The 22,304-nt window shown below is 38.6% G+C and overlaps 1 protein-coding gene across 2 annotated transcripts in view; it reads left to right on the top strand.

Moving 5' to 3' along the window:
* Uprt (uracil phosphoribosyltransferase homolog) overlaps positions 1 to 19,782 on the top strand; it is a 29,933-nt gene extending 10,151 nt beyond the window's left edge. For both annotated transcript variants that reach the window (XM_027432849.2, XM_027432848.2), the window contains exons 2-7: positions 1,591 to 1,633; positions 5,554 to 5,623; positions 6,681 to 6,743; positions 9,496 to 9,657; positions 10,326 to 10,424; positions 13,268 to 19,782. In XM_027432849.2, coding sequence (XP_027288650.1) covers positions 1,591 to 1,633; positions 5,554 to 5,623; positions 6,681 to 6,743; positions 9,496 to 9,657; positions 10,326 to 10,424; positions 13,268 to 13,374 — 544 coding nt within the window. In that variant the 3' untranslated portion in view covers positions 13,375 to 19,782. The remainder of the gene's footprint in view (positions 1 to 1,590; positions 1,634 to 5,553; positions 5,624 to 6,680; positions 6,744 to 9,495; positions 9,658 to 10,325; positions 10,425 to 13,267) is intronic.
* The last annotated feature ends 2,522 nt before the right edge of the window (positions 19,783 to 22,304 follow it).

Raw genomic sequence — 22,304 nt, 5'->3', positions numbered from 1 at the left:
GGACCCACATGGCAGTTCATAACAACCTGCAATTCTAGGGAATCAGATGCCTTTTTCTAGGCTTCATGGGCATCAATCATGTACATGCTACACAGACATACATTGAGGTAAAACGCCCATGCATGAAATAAAATAAATACAAAAAATTTAAGGAAATACATTAAGTTTCTAAAATAACCTGAAAACTTCAGAGTTTTCTTCCCTCTTCAAGGTGTGTTTTGGTTGCTGAGGCAAATTTGCAGTACAATTTTTTTGTTTGTTTGTTTTAGTTTTCTGCTTCTCACTTCATTGACAGGTAGGTATGTTTTGAAAATGAGTTATAGAAATAAAAGACACGGGTCTCGTTTGAAAACAGCAGAACATATAGCAGAACTTGTTTTCAATGTCATCTCTACGTGTATAGGTGTGTGTGTGTGTGTGTGTGTGTGTGTGTGTGTGTGTGTGTGTGTGTAGAATTTTTTGAGTCTAAAAAATAGACTGTCTAAAGACAACAAACTCATATTCTTGCTGTTGCTTAATCATACCCATAGTTTAGGGAGTTAATATCTACACTATGATACAGCTGTAGTCACTGTAAGAAACACAATGTTATTTGTAGCTGGTTTTATTGTTTTCCTCTTAGAAAAAGTGAGTGTACTTAGAAAAAAAATACTGAATGACCTGTCAGGATAATTGGCACTGCATTTGTCTTTTTGATGCTGTGTTGAGGAATATTTTCGTATATTTTGGATAGGCAGGTAGGAAATTTTAAGGTCATAGGCTGTTAATGAATCCATTCAATCAAAATGTTTAAATTTCATGAAAGAAGGAAGAGGATTTTACAATCAGAAAGAGGCATCATTCTCCTAACATTCTTTTTTGAGGAGGAGGGGAGATGGTTAACAGCTTGTGGGTATGTGCAAGACTATGGCTTGGGTACCATAGGATAGGATGGTATTAACCAGAAGGAAATGTATAAGAAAATGACAGAAAAAAAATCTAAGGAATGAAGGGCTTCACTGGAAACCAGGACAAAGGAACAAATTATAAATGATTTGAGAAAGAGGGCTTAGAAATTAAGTTACACATTTCTAAAAGTAAAAGGGCTTAGAAATTAAGTTACACATTTCTGAAAATAGTGTCCAAAACAGAAGACTTACTTTTAACTCTTTTAATCCCCTAAAGGACTAGAGACAAAGTGGATGGGTTATTTACCTCTATTGTGTGCCTAGAAAACAGGGTAAATGGAGGTCAGGGTGGGAAAAGCTAGTTTTCTTACTGTAAAGTGTCTTCTCAAGATGAGCTTGTAGCCTTGCTGTCATTTTCCAGGGGATCTTTGTTCTCTGACAGCTCAGTGGAGATCACATGATCTTCAATTCGTATCTCAAATATTGATATCAAGTAATCACATAATCTTTCCCAATAATGATTATGAAGTCATCATATTTTGATGTCTGTATCCTAGTAAAAATATATTATACAAGTAAGCATTTCACCTTTTAGTATGTAATAGGTCTTAATTTCAGTGTTACTATGTGTATTAAGTTATATTTTACCTTGAAGCTCTAATTTAGACTAAAACTTGTACTGTTTTTTTTTTTTTTTTTTTAGGACAGCCAGTAGAGGGGACTTCATGTTTTCTGCGGATCGTTTGGTAGGTGGAGGCTTTCCATTTTCATTTCATTGTTGCACATAGTGATATAATCCTGGTGGGCCAGGGGGCTTTTTGTTGTGGAACATTCTGGGGTTAAGAGAGATTGCACTGAGTAACCATCGTCTTGCTAGGCTTTTGAAGTGTTTTTTCCACTATAGCAATAAAGCACTGCCTCACTCCCTTTTACTCCAAAAGCATGGCCTATGAATCTATTCCTTGTCATTCTTAGATGAATTGACAGTCTGGTTCTCAGCAACTCATAAAATGCCTCATCTTAGGGCAATGAATTGAAGCACATTAGAAGAAAACTAACTATGTTCTGAGACCTAGCATTCATCCTTGTGTTTCAGCTAATGTGCAAAAACTACTGTATTTTCTTTTGTAGTTTACAATGTGAATTGTATTTGTTTTGATTCTTCCCTGTGATACATTCACAATATGAAATTCTAAGTTGAACGGCATACCCCTTCTTCAACGGTATCCTATTAAGTCCTGACCAAACCCAATCCTTATATAGTCAGTGTCATCTCAGATGATCTCAGGCTGAATTGCTTTGCCACAGCTTTTCATTATTGTGTTGATACCTAAGTGTGCTTTATTCTTGGAATGAAATTGACAATTAATTGCTAAGACTAATACTCTTCATTAATGAAAATTAATACTGGGTACATATTAGATAATGCACTAGACTATTTTGGGAGGGAGGAGGTAAGACAGTTAGGAATATAGGTATGGTCCCTGCTCTTGTGGAATTTACAATCTTAACACTGTTGTCATACTTAGCTTAGGAAAGAAATGTGGCTTATTAACCTTGTGGGTATAATCAAATCATAGAAAATAGGAAAGGAAATGTGAGAAAAAGGCAAAACTTTTAATTTTGATTTTTTTTCTAGAGCATATATTCTAAGAGTGTAGGCAACTCCTCTTCCGCTTTTGGCTTTAAATATTCTTGGTTGAGAGACCCAATTCTATTTAAATTTATTTTGGTTTCCATGGATAGTAATAACTGTTGGTAGCAGCAAGAGAAATATGGTTGACATTCCTGGGGCAGTAGCCATTGTCTTTCATGTTTTCTTCTGTGTGTGTATGTGTGTGTTCGTGGAGGTGCATGTGTGTGCTTGCATGTAGAGGTTAACCTTGGGTCTGGAAGCCAGAGATCAGATTAGGGTGCTTCTCAGGAGCCATGTAACTCATCTTTTATTTTTCTGATGAGATTTCGTACTGGGATCTGAGGCTTGTCAGTTAGGCTAGGCTGGCTGTCCATTAAGCCCTCCAGAGATCCTCCTGTTACTAGGTTATAAAGTGTATGCTACCACTTGGCTTTTTATATGGCTTCTAGAGATTGAACTTAGGTGTTCGTGTATATAAGGCAAGGCCTAATCACCAACTGAGTCATATCTTCAGCCTTTTATGTTTTCAGCAAAAACCAACCAACCAAACAAACAAAAAACAAACCCAGTTTTGAGGCATTTTAAAGTCCCACCTGAATGGCTGCTGAGCAGAGAGTAGGAGTCTCTGTTCACTGGTGCAAAACTGTTCATCTTCCTTTCGTTTCCTTTGTGCCCTCTTGCCCGCTTGCCTGCCTGCCTGCCTGCCTGCCTGCCTGCCTTTCTTCCTTCCTTCCTTCCTTCCTTCCTTCCTTCCTTCCTTCCTTCCTTCCTTCCTTCCTTCCTCCCCCCTCTCTCTTCTTTTTGAGACAATCTCTTTTTTCCAGAATGGTCTCAAAATTCTGGACTAAAGCATTCCTTCTGTCCCACCTTCCCAAGTAGCTAGGAGCTACAAGCCTAACGACAAGTGCATATGTTTCTTTTTGTTATAGAAAGTAGGAGCCAAGTTTATGGATGTTCTAAAGTGCTTCTCTGAAATAACAGGCATTATATCCTAGCCAAATGAGATATGTGGCATACTTCACCTAGGATATGGTAATTTGGCTTTGTGGTTGCCTTTGAAGGACCAGTGATGGTGTGGGGTTGTGGGGAGTCTGTTGTGGTTGTGGTATTTATATATTTTTATTGTTGAAGATTTCTAGTACACCATCTCCTCAACACAAGGATCCCACCCCTGATAGTGGGCAATTGATGTTATCCTGAGTTTGTCAAGAGTTGCTTCCTACAGTTCGCACATTTATTTTTGGGAGAGAGTGATGAATATTGAGCTGAGGGCCTTGAGTGTACTAAACACATGCTGTACCACTGAACTACACCCTGCCCTTGAAAGAGATTTTAGTCATTCTTCTAGTTTTTGCTCTCCTCTAACTTAGACACACTAATCTCCACACCTGTGTTTATATATTTTTATTTATTCTTTGAAAATTTCATATATGTACTTTCTATATCCACTCCTAACTCCTCTCAGATTCTCCCAGTCAACTTCATATGATCTTTCTTTTCATAGCCCACTGAGTCTAATTGATGCTGTATACATGTCCCTGGGTGTGAGACCATCCACTGGAGTATGGTCAACATTTCAGGGGCCATACCGCTAAAGAAAACTGACTCTCCCTCCTTCAGAAGCCATCAACTGCCAATACAACTGCCAATAGCTCCTCAATTGGGGTGGGGCCTTGTGAGCTCCCCCACCCCAAGACTATGGAGTGTTGATTGGCTTGATCTTGTGCCTGTCTTGTATAAGCAAATACAGCTTCAGTGAGTGTGCAACGGCCCTGCCATGTCCAGAAAACAATATTTCACAGCAGTCCTTTCCAACCTCTGGCTCTTACAGACATGATAATTTCTGGCTAATGTCTCAGAGTTTCAGGGGATGGAGCAGGAAGCAAGGCTTGTTTGAGGTATGTCACTAGAGGAAAGAGATACGGGCTTTTCAAAGAAAAAAATCTTTCCTGTAATTTTCTCTTCAGTAAACATAAATAGCCAAAGAAGGTGGTAGCTAGCAGTGAGTGTGCTCTTGCATACACTATTCAAAAGGTTTCTGGGCCCATTCTCAGATTCTGCAGGGGGACAAAGTGATGGGCCATTTCCTATTGATCCTTTTAATGGCAGCAGGGTGATGTGTTGTGATAACAGAGAATGAAGCATCGTACTTCTCCCTGCTGTTCCTGATTCTCAATCATTAATGTAATATTGATTGAAGAAAATGTGCACTACCACTGCCTTTGTTAGAGTGGGCTCTGGTTGCTCATAGCTCACCGTGAGAGGCTGTTTCTAGTAATTTTGAGTGATTCTTCCTCTCTACCACATAATTGCTATGAGACTCATAAAACTTTGTTTTAGAATTTTAAAAATATTTGTGTGTGTGTGTGTGTGTGTGTGTGTGTGTGTGTGTGTGTGTGTGTGCGCGCGCGCACAAACCTGCTCATACTGTCATAGATGCATGTGAAAGTCACAGTACATTTTGGGAGTTAGTTCTGTCCCTCTACCTGCTTATCTGCCATCTTCTTAGCCTCCATAGTACTTTTCTTTAGCTGAGAAGTCCCAAGATATTCTACTGGGTCCTACTTCAGACCTAGTAAATTATTTCAGCTCTACTTATTCATTTTCTCACAAGGACTTTTCGGTTTTATTTGCATTATGGTGAACCTCTGTTAAACTGCATACAAATTCATTTGTAAATTGCAAAGATTTCAAAGGTACTAAGCAAGGTAGAGAATTCTAGGTGGACATTTTCCATAGTAACACATAATTTTATTAATACTGATGGTGTTTTGCCATAAGTCATGTTGAAGTTTTGCACCTCGCATATTCTTGACTGACTCAGAAGGCACACTGGAGTCCTTGGGTGACAGTCCCAAATGGAGGTTGGATACTTAGCAAACATCAGTCTGGAATTTGGATGTGTCCCAGTAGTTAATACATGGTAAGGGCCCCCTTCCTTACTCCATGAGCTAAGCCCTCAGCTCCTGAGGCTAGCAGCTAGCAGGAGATTCTGAAGGCCCTCAACATATTCTTTCTTTGACTTTCTAGATCAGACTTGTTGTAGAAGAGGGACTGAATCAGCTGCCATATAAAGAATGCATGGTGACCACGCCGACAGGTAACTAGGGCTTGGACTCTCAACTTTTTCTCATAAAAGTCCAGAACGAGAGTGGGGAGGAAAAATGGAAGGAAGGCATTCTGTTTAAAATCAGTGTGAAAACTGAGTTTAGGTAGAGCTGAATTTTTTTTTTAAATCTTTAAAAACTAAGAGACATTTGTAAAGATGTCTATGTAGGTGACTTTTTGTTAATGGCTTGCTTGTCAATTCAAGTTAAAGGTTATTACATACTCTTCAGCATGCAGGTGTTGCTTCTGACGGCAGCCCACCGGGACCAGAGTTAAGAATTGCTGGCAGCTTATCTTCACCTCTGTGGGGAAGCCGCTGGTGCTAACAAATGCAGGAGACTGCTTTGGCATAGAAACTCCAGGTTAAGAAAAAAGATGAGATCTGAAAAAGGGAAAGAAAACTAAAAATGATAAGATTTGGAGAATGTTCTTTGTTCTAATAAAAATAGCCTACAATCCCCCTTTCAGAGATTTGAAATTCTGATTTTTGGGGTTTTTTTTTTCATAAATGATGGAAAACTCTTCAAAGGATTGACTATGAACAATTGAGGGCTGAGTTTGTTGCATCATAATTGACACAATTCAGAGTGAGACCCAAGTTTTGAGTAACTTGATAGCTATTTCAGTCTCTTCTGCTTTTAAGGCAGAATGAAGGCTCATAAGAAGGGATGCAATGAGGAGGCTTTCTTCTGTGGCTTTCAGTGGGGCCCTGGTGTGAATTGATGGGGTATCTAGTATTCATGACCGCAGTGACTCTCCTTTGAATTCAATTTAGAGAATGTGTGTGTGAGTATTGTGCTATAATAAGTCCAGTTCCCACTTGAGGAAACCCTCCTCTCCCAATTATTCTCACCGGTTTCTTCTGAGGGATTAAGAAATCACTGTGAAAAATCATGACTCATTACTTTCACAGGAAACCCAAGGTGTTATACAGGATGTCTGGGCAAGGGGCTTGCTTTGTACTCATCTGCTTTGAACCATGAGCATCTTATAGAATATACACACTGCTGCAATGATAAAGCATCTATTTTTATTTCATTTCCGAACAGGACACAAATATGAAGGAGTGAAATTTGAGAAAGGAAATTGTGGGGTCAGCATAATGAGAAGCGGTAGGTTTGCATGTGTATGATTTTGTTTCTTTGCATGCATGGAAACGGTTGCTGTTTTCCAGGAGAGAGGCGGGCTGACTTGTCATAATTGCATCCTGCCTTTGCTTAAATCTCACCACCTGTGTTGCCTATCCTCACGGTGCCTTGGAGGCATGGCCTATGCGCTGCTAAGTTTGGCTAATTGTAATTGCATCTTCCCTAGTGGCCTGCTCCCAAGAGCAAGCCAGCTTTTAAAACACCTCAAAGGAGGCTGGGAGGATAGCAGGATGGGAGGACAGGATGATCCTGTCTTGGGGAGAATAGTTTGTAGACTGAAGGAATGTGGCATACATTCTTTCTGGAAAAGAACATTTGAATACCTGGCTGAAAAAGATGCCTCCTCAGATTTTATCTGTGCTGCAGGGAACCCTGCCAAAAGCTGGACTTATTTATTAGATCACATTATATATTCTGTGAATAGGTGACTACATAGGCAAAAGTGCCTAGCTCTCATTAGCTCGAGATATTTCCACTTGCTGATCTTATACATTTTGTATTGGTGCTTTGAGTCCAACTGATCATCCTAACTAACAACTTTGGTGCAACAAAATGGCGTGTCTGTGATGAGAACGTCTACCCGTTACACAGGAATGATTTCTCTTCTGCAATCTGAACTTTTTTTTTCACAAGAGCTGGAAGCCTCACTTGTTTGCACTGGAAACAGATTTTTAAAACATATAAACATCCATTTTTCTCTTACCCTCGTTGTGTTTGTGAACAATTGAACACGTCAATTACAAAGGAAGCTTTAGGCTCTGTTCTTACAGGAAGATAGCTCTTAGGGAGTGAAGCATTCTCAGGATAGTGGTGTTCAGCATTTGAAGCTGTTAAACACATGGATATAGTTTCTTCTCAGCTCTGAGAGTACCAGCTTCTCTGAGAGTACCAACTTGCTCCTTGCACCTCTGATGTTTTTCTGTTGGCTTAGTGCCTACACATGAATCTACTGATATTTTAATTATCATCTGCAGCCCCATGGCCCCTCAACTAGTGCTCTGCCTTGGCCTGGTGGGGCTTCTGGTCCCATGGCCCGGCCATAATATATGTAGGTTTAAACTAAGCCTCTATCGTTCTGTTTATCATTAAGACTCAGAAGTCAAAGGCTGGGGTGAAAACCTGCTGTCACAAAGACTGTGTAGCAACTAGCTGACCTTGTTTTTTGGCCAGAGACACAAGTCTCTTCCCTCCTCCCAGAACCAAAAGGAAACTCAAACTTTAGTCCCTGCCTTTTTCTTAATGTGTGTCTTCTCTATCCAAATCGCTGGTTTCTCTATGGCCAATTCTGGTCAGTTAGTTAGTCATTGGCTCTGCCCCTGATTCAAGGTATAACTTTTTTGGGCAGTCTCAGGAGTGTCAGACTGTGATCAAAATATCCCACAATACACCTCTAGGTTTACCAGATGATTCAGGGATATAAAGACTGACTTGAGAGGTTTTTGGTTTTTCCTTTTTTTTATATTTTGTATTTTGGCACTATGGATTAAATTCAGAATCTTGTGCATGTAATACACATACTATTGCCCTCAAACTCCATCCTCAGCTTTGTCATAATTGTTTTTATTCTTAAAAATCACTTGTTTATTGTATATATTTCTAGAAGAAACTGGTTATATGTTTACACTAATGCACTAAAATTTCCTCTTAAATTTAAATGAAAAGTTAATTTTATGAACAGATAAAGTAAATACCAGTACTGATAGAATTTCAAAGTAATACAAAATCTTGACAACTGCATGTGACTTCTAGAAAACATTTCCTCAAAGGAATTAAGATTCAGAAATAACCCTGTATTTAGTAGCCAGGGAGATAGCTCAGTGTTTAAACCACCTGCCACACAAGTGTGAGGAATGAAGTTTAACTAACTGTGCCAGCCTGCCCATAATTCCAGTACTCAGAAGGCACAGGCAGGGATCCTGGGAGCAAGGTGGTCAGGCAGATTGGTCATATCAGGAAGCCCTAGGTTTAATTGAGAGATCTTGTCTCAAAGAATAAGATGGAGAGTACTTGAGGAAGACCCCTGAAGTCAGCCTTGAACTTCCACATGCATACATACACGTGTGTTCCCATATACATGCAAACATGTCTACAAACATTACACACAGAAGCACATTAAAAATGTGGCTTGTATTTAGTAACCAATGAAGTGGGGGTCAGGTTGGCTCTATGGGAAAGGGAGACCAGCATGCTACGCTTTCACTATTTGCCCAGAAACGTTTGTCAGTGAAGTCGTTGTTGAACTAAGTGATGAATCCCGGCCACTTTTATCTAAAAAGAAATACTTTGGCCTACAGCCCCCACTCTTTCATGAATCTTTTATATTTTTCTCAGATGAAAGTGACAAATTTAGTTGGCTTAAAATCTTCTTTAGAAATAATAAGAAGACAAGTATCTCTGATGCAGAAGAAGCTCAAGGAACAGCCCAGTCAAGCTTTTATTTCCGTAATCATGGAAGCAGAACAACTCCATAGCTTGTAAGCAAGCAATAAGTCTGGTTTATTATGGTTTCATTGACAAGCCTTTCATCTGCTTTCATTGAGTTCCTACTACGAATAAAATATGGGCAGAGTAGAGAGAAAGAAGAATGCTTCTGTCTTGATAGTGCTCTTTTTTTGTATTAATAGCAGTGAAACACTTTGCTTTGGCCTGTTCTTGGATTTGCACTCTATCTGCTGCAACCCTTTGTCCCTGATTCCTTTTCATTTCCTTCTTCGAGGTGAGGCAATGGAGCAAGGTTTACGAGACTGCTGTCGATCCATACGAATTGGGAAGATCCTGATTCAGAGCGATGAAGAGACACAAAGGGCCAAAGTGTATTATGCCAAGTTCCCCCCAGACATCTATCGCAGAAAAGTCCTTCTGATGTATCCAATTCTCAGTGAGTGGCTTGAATTGCATTTGTAATTTTTGTTAGAGTTTAAATTCAAGTTAGTGTCTACCTCCTACACACCCTTATATAAAAGGCAAAAACAGTTTCTAAATGTGTTTTTCTCTGTTGGATTTGGAGTTGCCCTGGGCTGTTCACTGGGAAGTTTTTATTGTGTAATAAGGGAATATACATTAGTCAAACTTTGTTAGCTCTAAAGAACATCTGTTTTGAAATGAACACATTGAAGCAAAGGGCCTAATGAGGCAAAATATATAGAACACAAAAAATATATCAAAACATGTCCTGTCTCTACCTTAATGAGCATGACAGTGATTTTCTCAGGGTTTTGTCCTTTCTGCAGGTAATTTCTCTGCTATTCTGTTCTCATCCCTGTACTTTCTCATATCATAGTCTCCCAGGGAGGTGAGCAGGGCTAGTGGTGGTGTTACATTTGATATTTTAAGCAATAAATGAGTTTAGGGCTTGTTGTACATTTAATACCAGTTTATGTTCTACCCATCATTAGAAATAACATTGACAAAGAACAAACACTTTCAAATGAAGTGTTCACTAGTCAAGTCTTATGTTAAGATTACTGTATTACCCTTAATTCAAGAACATTTGAATATAGATGTTAAGATTGCTAATGGGTTTGGTTGGTTGCCTTTTTGTTTTAGGCACTGGAAATACTGTAATTGAAGCTGTAAAGGTTCTGATAGAACATGGAGTTCAACCCAGTGTTATTATCCTACTCAGTCTCTTCTCCACTCCCCATGGTGAGTTTAACTTGCAGCTATAACTTTAGCTCCAGATAGTCATGAGGTAGTGTGTATCTCTCTAGCCTCTCATCCCAAGGAAAAGTATAGTTGTATGTCCATATTAATCTAGTTTTCATAGGTATGACTTGTGTTCATCATCTCTAAGCTTAGTTATATTATTAAACAAAATTTTGAGACAAGGTATTTCACACTGGTCTTGAACTCCTAGACTCAGGTGATCCTTTTGTCCCATCTTCCTAAGCAACTGAAACCACAGGCATATATCAGCATGCCTAGCTTGTTTTATACCAATCTGATATTTAATTTTTAATTTTATTATTTTATGGGCATGTTGTTTTGCCTGTGTGTATATGTTTGTGTACCTCAGAGATTGGAAAAGGGTGTTGGGTCCTGTGGAACTGGAATTATAGATGCTAGTGACCTGCCATGTGTGTGATGGGAATTGAACCCAGGTTCTCTGGTAGAGCAGACAATATTCTTAACCACTGACCTATCTATCTAGCCATTGTGATGTTTAAATTCAAATGGGAACATATGAATTACTTTACTGAAAATAACCACATTGTTTTCCCAAGTGGCCCTGCTTGGCTAGGGCCCATAATTGACTGAAAGGTCCCAATTTTCAATGGTTTCCCACCTGAGCCTGAGAACAGATTTCAAATAGCAAGGAACTTATGATATTATTGAAGTAATCATTGTAATGTGATGTGAAGATCAGATGCTTTTTGAATTAGATGTCTTTTTTAATGAATAGGAAGTCACCTATTCTATGTTTCCTGTAAGAGATATACTTAAATTAAGACTTTGGCTTTCTTACCAAACAATCTAGGGCAATTAGGAATACATGGTAAGAAAATAATCATAGAGGCATGTAGTTTCTAGGGTCTTCGTTATAGAGTCATTTAGCATAAGAAATAATTTGAGAGTATGTAAATGATTATTGGGAATGGTGACACATGGTTGTAATTCCAGCACTTGGGAGGCAGAGACAAGAGGATCAGAACAAGGTCAAGGCCAGCTTGCCCTACATAGAGAATCTAACTATATAACAAGGCTGTCTCAAAAACAGCAACAACAAAAGGGAATTATATAGATGCTGATAAGAAAAGGGGTATATAAGTAATACCTATTTAGAGGATAAGTAGTATCTATTACATACCTTGCAAAAGTTGCTTTTGAAAAACATTTAGTGACATAAAAATATAGATAGCAAGTGTGAAAAGGCAGCACAAATAAGAGAATTATGTGCTGTGAAACGCATCCTTCCTCCAAAGTCTCAAGGACCTTTTCGGAGGGGTGAGAAGATCTTAAGAGCCAGAGTCTTACAGACAGAATAGTTCCACATATGAACTTATAGAGGATGTGACAGCATGCCTAAGACTGTGCAGGCTCAAGCCAGATAAAATCTCAGCATGCAGCATGGAGGTAGGGCAGGTAGACATGGAGTCCTACTGTCAGCTGAGTGGCTACTGGCATTTGGTAGCTTCTGGGAGAGGGAGAGTCAGTTTTTTTGTTTTGACCCCTGATAGGTCGACCCACCAAAGGAGTTGGGCAACACAGCCTGGGCTTGGTGGTTTGAGGGTGAGGAGAGGAAAAGAGAGAACACAAGCACACATGAAGTTGTGTAGGTAGGGCATGGGAAGGAGGTATGAATAAGATGGAAATATATTGTATAAAATTCTCAAAGAATTGATACAGATATAAAGAAATAGTGTGAAATGTTACCAGTAAGTTTAGAGATGGCCAATACAAATTATAACACTAACTGCCAAAAGCAGACTTTAGCATAAAACCAAATAAATTTGACCTCAACATGAGTGGCTGGGAAGATACACAATGCTATTTCTATTTGAGTTTTAAATGTACACACAGTACTAATAGTAATTATTTTCAGGAATAATTTTAAATTACTTTTATTGTTAAACTTTTGAGGTTTTTTGGGACATTTTCTAAGTGTTCTATAATGCACTGATATTTGTTTAATAATTGAAAGAGAAATAGATGGCTTCTCTAGTTAGGCTGTTCTCTCATTTCCAACTATCCTAGGTTTCATGCAGACCTTGAGAAAACACAGCATGTGTGTTAGAAAGACTGTTCTCAGTAGGCTGTTGTATAGTAATTGTGGCCTATTGGATTACTTTGTTCTTTTGTAACCTAAATGCACCTGTAATTCAAATACTAGTGGTGACAAAGGGTGATTTGCTTGATTGTCCATTGTATGTAGCACTGGTGACATTGAAAACATTAAGATAATCCAGTAATTATCCACCTTTGGCAAAAGAAAAGTAATCTCTTTAGCTGTAGTTGTATTAATTGGAACAGTGTCCCATTGTTTGGCATTAAAGCTGAAAAATCCACATTGTGTAGCAGCTTTCACTGTGGCTCTTTGGTTTTGGGCCCCAGCTAGTCTAAATTCCCTGCCCAACCCCCTCACCTAAAGCTCCAATCCTTATTTCTAAACAGCTTGCATTCTCTGACACACCAAAGATGCCTTTGCACTTGTTTCACGGTGTTTCAGTTGGAAAACTTTCATTTTGTGTGATTTTTCTTTTAGGAAGTGCCATATTACTTGATTCTAGCCAAAAGTGGTATAACTGAATAACTTGATTTTCATACCATATTATTGAGTGGGCAGGAGCATGGTCTGGACTACTAGCAAAGCTTTTAAGATAGCAGATACTGTATAAAGAGATTAAACATGCTTAGCTCAGTATCCAAAGATGATTGTTTTCAGTTTTCTGTCAGTATTAAGTCTGGAGACAATGATTATAAAATTCCTGAATTCTAACTACTGTTCCCCAAAATCTTACACTAATAACAATTATTTTTATTTTTTGAAGGTGCCAAATCAATCATTCAAGAATTTCCAGAGATCACAATTCTAACTACTGAAGTTCATCCTGTTGCACCTACACATTTTGGACAGAAATACTTTGGAACAGACTAAGTTATTAAAGGAAAAGGAAATACTTTGCATAATATTATGGTTGTAAATGGATTTAATACTTGTTTTTACTAATTTGTTGGAGAAATAATGGAGAAATACATTAGGAATATCTTTTAACATTGGATATAGGTATAGCAACAGGAAATTATTGGAAGTTTATTGTTTGATTTGGTCACTTCTTCATATGTGGTACCAAATTTGACAATGAAGCACACCCACGGTGCTTAGAAAGATAGAAATTTAATTGTTTGCTCATGGAAGTCACTCAACTGTCACCCAGTGCATGGAAACTATTGAACTTGTGACCCTCTTGGTTTGGAGGTTGCTTGCAGCTGCAGACAATCCCAAACAAGAGTTAGTTCTTTAGCACACTGCGGTTTACATTTTCTTTACTGTGCTTTTAGCTCTAGGGTGGCTTTCTGTATGTGGCTGTTGTCACCCTCTATACTCTGTATTTCCATGTACTATATATACAGGTCCTTTGGAGAAGAGAGAACAAGAATATATCCTGGAATCTTATATTGCCATTACTGTCCTTGCTTAAGTTTCAGACCAAGATGTTGGTTAACTCTTCAGCTAAACTGTTGTGTTCCTTATGGCTCATTTCCCAAACTGGGTATTGAGGGAAGGTACTTGTCTAGCTGTAATCCAGTGAAAAAGATGGCAGGCCCTTTTCAGTATCTGAATCTGTAACATGATCTACAGAGACTGAACCACGAATGCCCGATCCCGACAAGAGACAATTTCTATAGAAAGGAATTGGGTATTTTTTCTAAGGTGTGCAGGACAGTGGAGGCTTTGCTGCATTTCATGGCTGATAAGTAAATCAACACGGTTTTTTAAAATTTAGTTGTTTCTACTAGTTGCCTTTGGTTTGGAACTTCGGTATTTTGCATGTTTTACACTATAGCTGTATTAAAATAGAGAAAAACTAATGTTCTTTCAAAATATGTAAGGTTTCTATGTGCTCATATTTAAGCTTTTGAAAGGGAGAGAAACAATCTTAGACTTAATCTTTGCACTTTTGAAATGTGCTTATAAAACCCTGATCCCACTTTACATTGATATTAAAACTTCTAACTGTGGTGGCTGGATAATTACTTGATTAATTCCACTTTCATGGCCCCACGCCATGAGAGTCTGTTAAAAGCATAAGAAAGAGTGGAAGCCAGGTTCTTAGAAAGAACCAAAGCTGTAAGACCAGTGAGGGTCAGGGGAGGAAAGCACCCTTGAGTAGATTGACTGGATTTTTACCCTATGATTCTAGACTACTAGTGTTCACTGTACTTTTACTTTTGTTGTTGTTTGTTTGGGACAGTGTTTTTCTGTGTAGCCCTGGCTCTCCTGGAACTTGCTCTGTAGACCAGGCTGGCCTTGAACTTACAGAGATCCACCTGTCTCTGCCCTCAGAGTGCTGGGATTAAAGGTGTGCACCACCATGCCCAGCTACTTTAGTTTTGAAGACTAACATGTACTAAAGTTAAAATTCATCTAACAGTTCTTCCATGGCAGAATGCTGCTTTCAAGTTCTTTTTTTTAAAGATCTGGTCTCATTGTGTAGTCCTAGCTGGTGTGGGATTTCTTATGTAGACCAGGCTGGCCTGGAACTCACAGAGCTTCTCCTGCCTCTTGACTAAAGGTGTTCACCACCTTGCCCAGCTTAAAGTTTTGTTAATTAGGTGTCTCAGGAGTGATGTAACAAATTCAGATAGACCAGATCTATTGAGGTTGTTTTATTGCATTGAATCATTTGGAAAGATGATGCTCACTTATCTGGGTGTGGTAGTGCATTCCTGTAACCAGACATTGCGGAGATTGAGGTAGGAGGATTTTGAGTTTGAGGATAACTTAAGTAACTGAGCCAGATTTTATTTCAATTTTTTTTTGTTGTTGTTTTTTGTTTTTTTTTTTTTTTTTGCCTGCCAGCCTAAGAATTGCTGCAACTGAATGGAATTGGTGCTTCTTTGGATTGCAGTATTTTGTTTAAAGTGCTTTCCAGAGCATGAGATAATTTTATGTTCAACTGTAGGCATAAAACCATATTTCAAGCAAATTCTTTTTTGTTTTGAAACACAGTCTTCTGTAGCCCAGGCTGGCTTTGAACTTTCCGTGGAGTCAACTCTGACCTTGATTCACTGTCTCAACTGAGTTCTGGAATGAAGGGCTTACAACCAGCATGCCCATCTTAAACAGGTTCTTTTTATATCATTAACCACTTAGATCCAAATGTCTGTTGCTTTTCAGCAATGAACATGATTAAATGCTAACTACATTTGATTCCCACATGGAAAGCCTAGTATAAACAGTAGGAATTATTCAATAAGGTCATATTCCCCACTGATGCTTGTACCCTACACTCCTGCAGATAAAACTCTGCTCTCTGAATTTTGGAATGTTTTATCAAACAAATTCTTACTTGCAGGGTTAATCACTTGCAGGACTCTATTTTCTAAAGTCAACATAAGATTAACAGACTACTGAAAGTAAGATTGACTTTAGTGACATGAACTTCAGAGCAATATAAATTGTGTAGGTTCTTTATTGAAGAATAAAGGCTAGAGCAAAAATGACATGCAAATAACACATAGCAGAGATTCTCAAAGTATGACTTGCATCATAATACTTAGAGGGCTACAGATTACTGGACCCCAGCCCTACAGTTTCTGATTTAATGTTTTGATTTCCAACATTTCTCCTTTTTATAATATAAGCATTTAAGAATGTAAACCTTCCTATAAGGAGTTAGCTATTTTTTAATATGTTTTCATTTTCATTCAGGTAAAAATATTTTCTCATTTTCTTTATTTCTTCAACCCAGAGTCATTTAAAATCGTCAGCTAATTGTGAATATTCATACCATTTCCCCATATTTTTCTTTGGTATTATTTCCTAATTTAATTCCATTATGGTTAGAGAATATCATTGTTATGATTTGAATCCTTTTAATGATGAGGATTTTTGACATAGGATCTTGTCCATAAACTATTGTCATCTGGTAAGTCTTCCATGTTTATTTGGAATATATGCAAATCCTGTATTGTTTGCTAGGAATGTCAGGTTAAGTTGGTTGATAAAGCAGTTCATGTTTTCTACTCTTTCACTGATTTTTCTGTCCCCTTGTTCTATTGATCATTAGAAGGATATTGAAAGCTCAGACTAGCCGGGCGTTGGTGGCACACGCCTTTAATCCCAGCACTCGGGAGGCAGAGGCAGGCGGATCTCTGTGAGTTTGAGGCCAGCCTGGTCTCCAGAGCGAGTGCCAGGATAGGCCCCAAAGCTACACAGAGAAACCATGTCTCGAGAAGAAAAAAAAAAAAAAAGCTCATTCTAAAGTGTTGTGTTTGTTTCTTCTTTCAGTTCTGTGAAGGTTTTGCTTCCTGTATTTGAAGTACTCTTGTTAGTGCAAACTGTTAGGCTTCTTGTAGTCTCTTGAGGATATGATCCTTTGCCATTTGGAAATTGGAAGTTTGTGCCTGGTAATACTCTTTGTGCTGAAATCTTTTTTAGCTGATAACAATCCCGGCTTTCTTTTGACTAGCTTTACTTTTTTTTCTTTTTAACATGTTTATGTTTTAATTTGAATTTCTTATAGGCAGCATTATGGCTGTGTGTTGCTTTTTTAAAAATCCAATTTGACAGTGTCTGCCTTTTGTTTCAGTGTTTAGATAATTTTCTTGTCATGTAATTATTGGCGTGATTGGTTTTAGATTTCCCACCTTGTTGTTTGCCTGCTATTTGTTCTATATTTTCCCTTTCTTTTGGATTGAGTATTATTCATGATTCTGTTTTGTGTCTTGATGACATTTGTGTCAACTCTTTCCACTGAGTCAACTATTTGGGGCACTGGCATGTACCATCACACTTGGATAACCCAATCTCCTTTAAAGGAGGGCTGTTGTATTTTTCTGAGCATTTGCATTTAATATAGCAGTTATATAGCAGATAAATTATAGAAATAATAGCATGAGTATATCCAACATTTGGAGTATTCTATGTAAAATATAAATAGATTTGAAGCAGTTAATCCATCTTATAAAGCCATTATATATACCACAATATTTTTATATTAATATGATTATTTCCCTTTGTCTACCATTATTTGAACTTTATGATAAGCTTATATTAAACTGCTTGTTATATTGATTTGTTAACTTCTCATATCAGTCATTTGCCATTGATATCACATCTTGAAGAAACTTAAATAATTGTTCAATACTTATAATTATCAATGCATTCAGTGACCTGTTTAACATACTTGAATGTCACCAGCAATGCTCACCTTCTAACAGATCATATAGAGATAGCATAGTTGCTTTATTTCACAAATCACTAAGATAGCCATTATATTTCCCTCCAAATAATTGGCTCTTAACCATGGGCCAGATATTCTTAGGGAAAAATGATATCATAGTTCAGTCAGACTTGTTTGTGTCCAGGTTCCAAGTCAGTATATTAGTTTATTTGAGCTATTGTAACAAAATACCATACTGCATGGTTTTAACAATAGAAATAGTTTTGGAGGCCACAGGTCCAAGATCAAAGTGTTGATAAGTTTTTGTAGTTTTCAGAGGCCTTTCTTTGACTTTACTTCCCATGGTCTTATCCCTGTATGGATGTCCTTGGTGTTCCTTTGTATGTTCAGATTTTCTCTTCATAAGACTGTAGTCAGATTGTATTAGGGGCTATTTAATGGCTTTGTTTTAACCAAATCACTTCCTTAAAAGCCCTAGCTCCAATATAGTCACATTCTGAGGTATTGGGAATTAGAACTTCAATATGGATTGAGGAGGCACTTATTTGTAACAACATGCTTGTAACGACAAAACTAGTCATCTTCTGTCAATCCACAGGCTTTTATTGAGACGGTTCTCATATGTGTTATGTGGCAGGGCCATTTCTTTTCTGTATTATTATTACTTTTTATTTTTGAGATAGCATTTCATTATATAGCTTTGGCTAGCCTGGTGCTTACTATGCAGACCAGGCTGACCTTGAACTCACAAAGATCCACCTTCTTCTGCCTCTGAAGTGGTGAGATTAAAAGTATGCACCACCACTCCTGGCAGGGCGGGTTTCTTATGGAAAATCTAAGGGCGTAGTTTAGAATTATTTCTACTTCTGCTGTGAAATCAGGTGCAAATTCCTTTACTTCATTCTTGGGGTGAGAGCAAGCAGGGCATATTAATGTAAGTTGTTTTGACCTTCAAGGAATGTATGAGTTTAGAGGTTTATAGGAATTCCACAAGTGTTGATATGTCATTGCCTCTCACGAAGGGCTATTGATTCATAGCTGGGTCAGGCTCCAGCTGTTTTAAATTGGTCTAAAGACTCTATTTGCTCAGCTGTGAGTCAGAACACTGTCCATCTTGATTCAGGAATCTGCCTGACCCAGGTTGCTAAAGCCTTACTGTCTTTCCAGACTGATTGCTTTCCTTTTCCTGCTCTCTGGAAGAGTGACCCTTCTACTCTTCTAATCCACTTAACTCACCATTTTCTTCTGAATGCTACTCATTAAAAGGAAATTCACTTTGCTCTAGCAGTCACACTACTGAGTATATAAGCAGAGAGAATAAAAGTATCATGCTGAAGAGACATCTGCACTCCCATGTTCATTGAAGCAGTATTCTCAATAATTAAAAAAATGGAAACAGGGCTGGAGAGATGGCTCAGAGGTTAAGAGCACTGACTGCTCTTCCAGAGGTCCTGAGTTCAATTCCCAGCAACCACATGGTGGCTCACAACCATCCATTATGAGATCTGGTGCCCTTTTCTGATGTGCAGATATACATGGAAGCAGAATGTTGTATATATAATAAATAAATAAAAAATCTTTTAAAAATGTATTAAAAAAAGAAATGGAAACAGCCAAAGTGAACATCAGGTGATGAATGTATAAAGAAAGCATAGTACATTTATACAGTGGCATACTATTCATCCAGGCAAAGGAATGAGTTTGTGACAAAACTGGATGCAACTGGAGATTATGTTAAGTGAATAAAACAAGCCAGTCACAGAAAAGCATACACTGTATAACTAACTTCTATTGTATGGAATCTGGTGACAACTGATCTCCTGCAGGTTGAGAGTAGAATGTTTGTTTCCAAAATTTGGAGAGGGATGGCTGAATAAGGGTCACTAAGTTATAGTTACTTAGATAGAAGAAAGTTCTGCTGTGCTATTACATAGTAGGGTGTCTGTAGATCATCCATTAATGTACTATACATAAAAAGTTAGAAGAAAATATTTTGTTTAGTTTTTGCTATAAAGTAATAATGAGGAAAAAGATAAAAGCGATTTAAACATTACACAATGTGTACATATTCTGAAATAGCAATGGTATCACATTAATATGTACAAATTTTGTTTTTATGGATCACTTGAAATAAATTTAAATAAAATGAAAAATAACTCAAGTTTGTCTTTTTTTAATTTATTTATTAGTTCTAGTTAGGGAACAAGCTTGTTTCAAGTCCCTTCTCCCTCTCCCTCCCCTCACCCCCAACCTTCCTCCCCACCCCCAGCCACCCCACCCCATCCACCCACCACTCCTCAGGCAGGGTAGGGCCCTCAAAGGGGGCTCTGCAAAGTCCACCAAATCTTCCTGTGCTGGTCCTGGGCCCTTCCCCATGTGTCCAGGAGTGTAACCCTTCACATGGAATGGGCTATCAAAGTCCCTTCTTGCACCAGGGAAAATACTAATCCACCATCAGAGGCTCCCTGGAGTGCAGAGGCCTCCTTATTGACATCCATGTTCAGGGGTCTGGATCAGTCTTGTACTGGCCTCCCCGACAGCATCTGGGGCCCTGTGGTCTCCCTTGTTCAGGTCAACTGTTCCTGTGGGTTTCTCCAACCTGGTATAGACCCATTCGTTCTTCATTCCTCCCTCTCTTCAACTAAATTCCCGGTTTCGGCTCAGTGTATATCTGTGGATGTCTGTCTCTGCTTCCACCAGCCACTGGGTGGGGGCTCAAGGATGGCATAAAGAGAAGTCATCAATCTCATTTTAGGGGAAGGGCTTTTGGGTTATCCTCTCCACCATTGCCTGGATTGTCAGATCGTGTCATCCTTGTAGGTCTCTGGAGATCTCCCTGGTTCCAGATCTCTTCTCGGACCTATAGTGGCTCCCTCTGATATGGTATCTCTCATCCTGCTCTCTCTCCTCTATTCTTCCCCAACTCAATATTTCTGCCCCTCCATTTCTTCTCCTCTCCTCCTCTTCTCTTGCTCTGATTGTATCAGCTTCCTCCCCCTTACCCTCACGCCCCCAATTAGTTCAGGAGTTCATGCCACTTCCATTCCTGGGGATCATTTATCCCTTAGAGTCCTTCATGTTTCCTAGTTTCTTTGGTGAAGAGGATTATAGGCTGGTAATCCTTTGCTCTATGTCTAAAATTCATATATCAGTGAGTACATACCATGTTTGTCTTTTTGTGACTGGGTTACCTCACTCAGGATGGTTTCCTCTAGTTCCATCCATTTGCCTGCGAATTTCAAGATTCCATTGCTTTTTTCTGCTGAGTAGTACTCCATTGTATAAATGTACCACATTTTCTCAATCCATTCTTCAGTTGAGGGGCATCTAGGTTGCTTCCAGGTTCTGGCTATTACAAACAATGCTGCTATGAACATGGTTGAACATATGTCCTTGTTGTATGAACATGCACTATTTGGGTATATACCCAAGAGAGGAATGGCTGGATCTTGAGGTAGACTGATTCTCATTTTTCTGAGCAACGGCCATACTGATTTCCAGAGTGGTCTTAGAAGTTCGCACTCCCACCAGCAATGGAGAAGTGTTCCTTTTTTTCCGCATCCTCTCCAGCATAGATTGTCATTGGTATTTTTTTATTTTAGCCATTCTGACAGGCGTGAGGTGGTATTTCAGAGTTGTTTTGAGTTGCATTTCTCTGATGGCCAAGGATTTTGAGCACTTTCTTAAGTGTCTTTCAGCCATTTCAGATTCCTCTGTTGAGAATTCTCTATTTAGTTCTGCACCCCACTTTTTAATTTCATTGTTTGGTGTTTTGGTGGCTAGCTTCTTGAGCTCCTTATATATTTTGGAAATCAGTCCTCTGTCAGATGTGGGATCGGTGAAGATCTTTTCCCATTCTGTGGGTGGTCGTTTTGTCCTACTGACTGTTTCCTTTGCCTTGCAGAAGCTTCTCAGTTTCAGGAGGTCCCATTTATTAATTGCAGACCTCAGTGTCTGTGCTACTGGCGTAATGTTCAGGAAGTGGTCTCCTGTGCCAATTTGTTCAAGGGTAATTCCCACTTTCTCTTCTAGAAGATTCAGTGTGGCTGGATTTATGCTGAGATCTTTGATCCATTTGCACTTAAGTTTTGTGCATGGTGACAGGTATGGATCTATCTGCAATTTTCTGCATGTCCGAATCCAATTGTACCAGCACCATTTGTTGAAGATGCTATCTTTTTTCCATTGTATAGATTTAGCACCTTTGTCAAAAATAAGGTATTCGTAGGTGCGTGGGTCATATCAGGGTTTTCAATTAGATTCCATTGGTCTATCTGTCTATTTTTGTGCCAATACCAAGCTGTTTTCAGAACTATGGCTCTATAGTAGAGCTTGAAGTCGGGGATGGTGATGCCTCCAGAAGATCCTTTATTGTAAAGAGTTGTTTTGGCTATCCTGGGCTTTTTATTTTTCCATATAAAGTTGAGTATTGTTCTTTCAATGTCTGTGAAAAACTGTGTTGGGATTTTGATGGGGATTGCATTGAATCTGTAGATTGCTTTTGGCAGGATTGCCATTTTTACTATGTTAATTCTACCTATCCAAGAGCATGGGAGATCTTTCCATTTTCTGGTATCTTCTTTAATTTCTTTCTTTAAAGTCTCAAAGTTCTTATTGTACAGGTCTTTCACTTTTTTGGTTAGTGTTACCCCAAGATATTTTATGTTGCTTGTGGATA

This window comes from Cricetulus griseus, chromosome X (assembly GCF_003668045.3).
Source record: "Cricetulus griseus strain 17A/GY chromosome X, alternate assembly CriGri-PICRH-1.0, whole genome shotgun sequence".
NCBI classification, from domain to species: Eukaryota; Metazoa; Chordata; class Mammalia; order Rodentia; family Cricetidae; genus Cricetulus; species Cricetulus griseus.
This window is presented reverse-complemented; position numbering and strand designations above follow the sequence as displayed.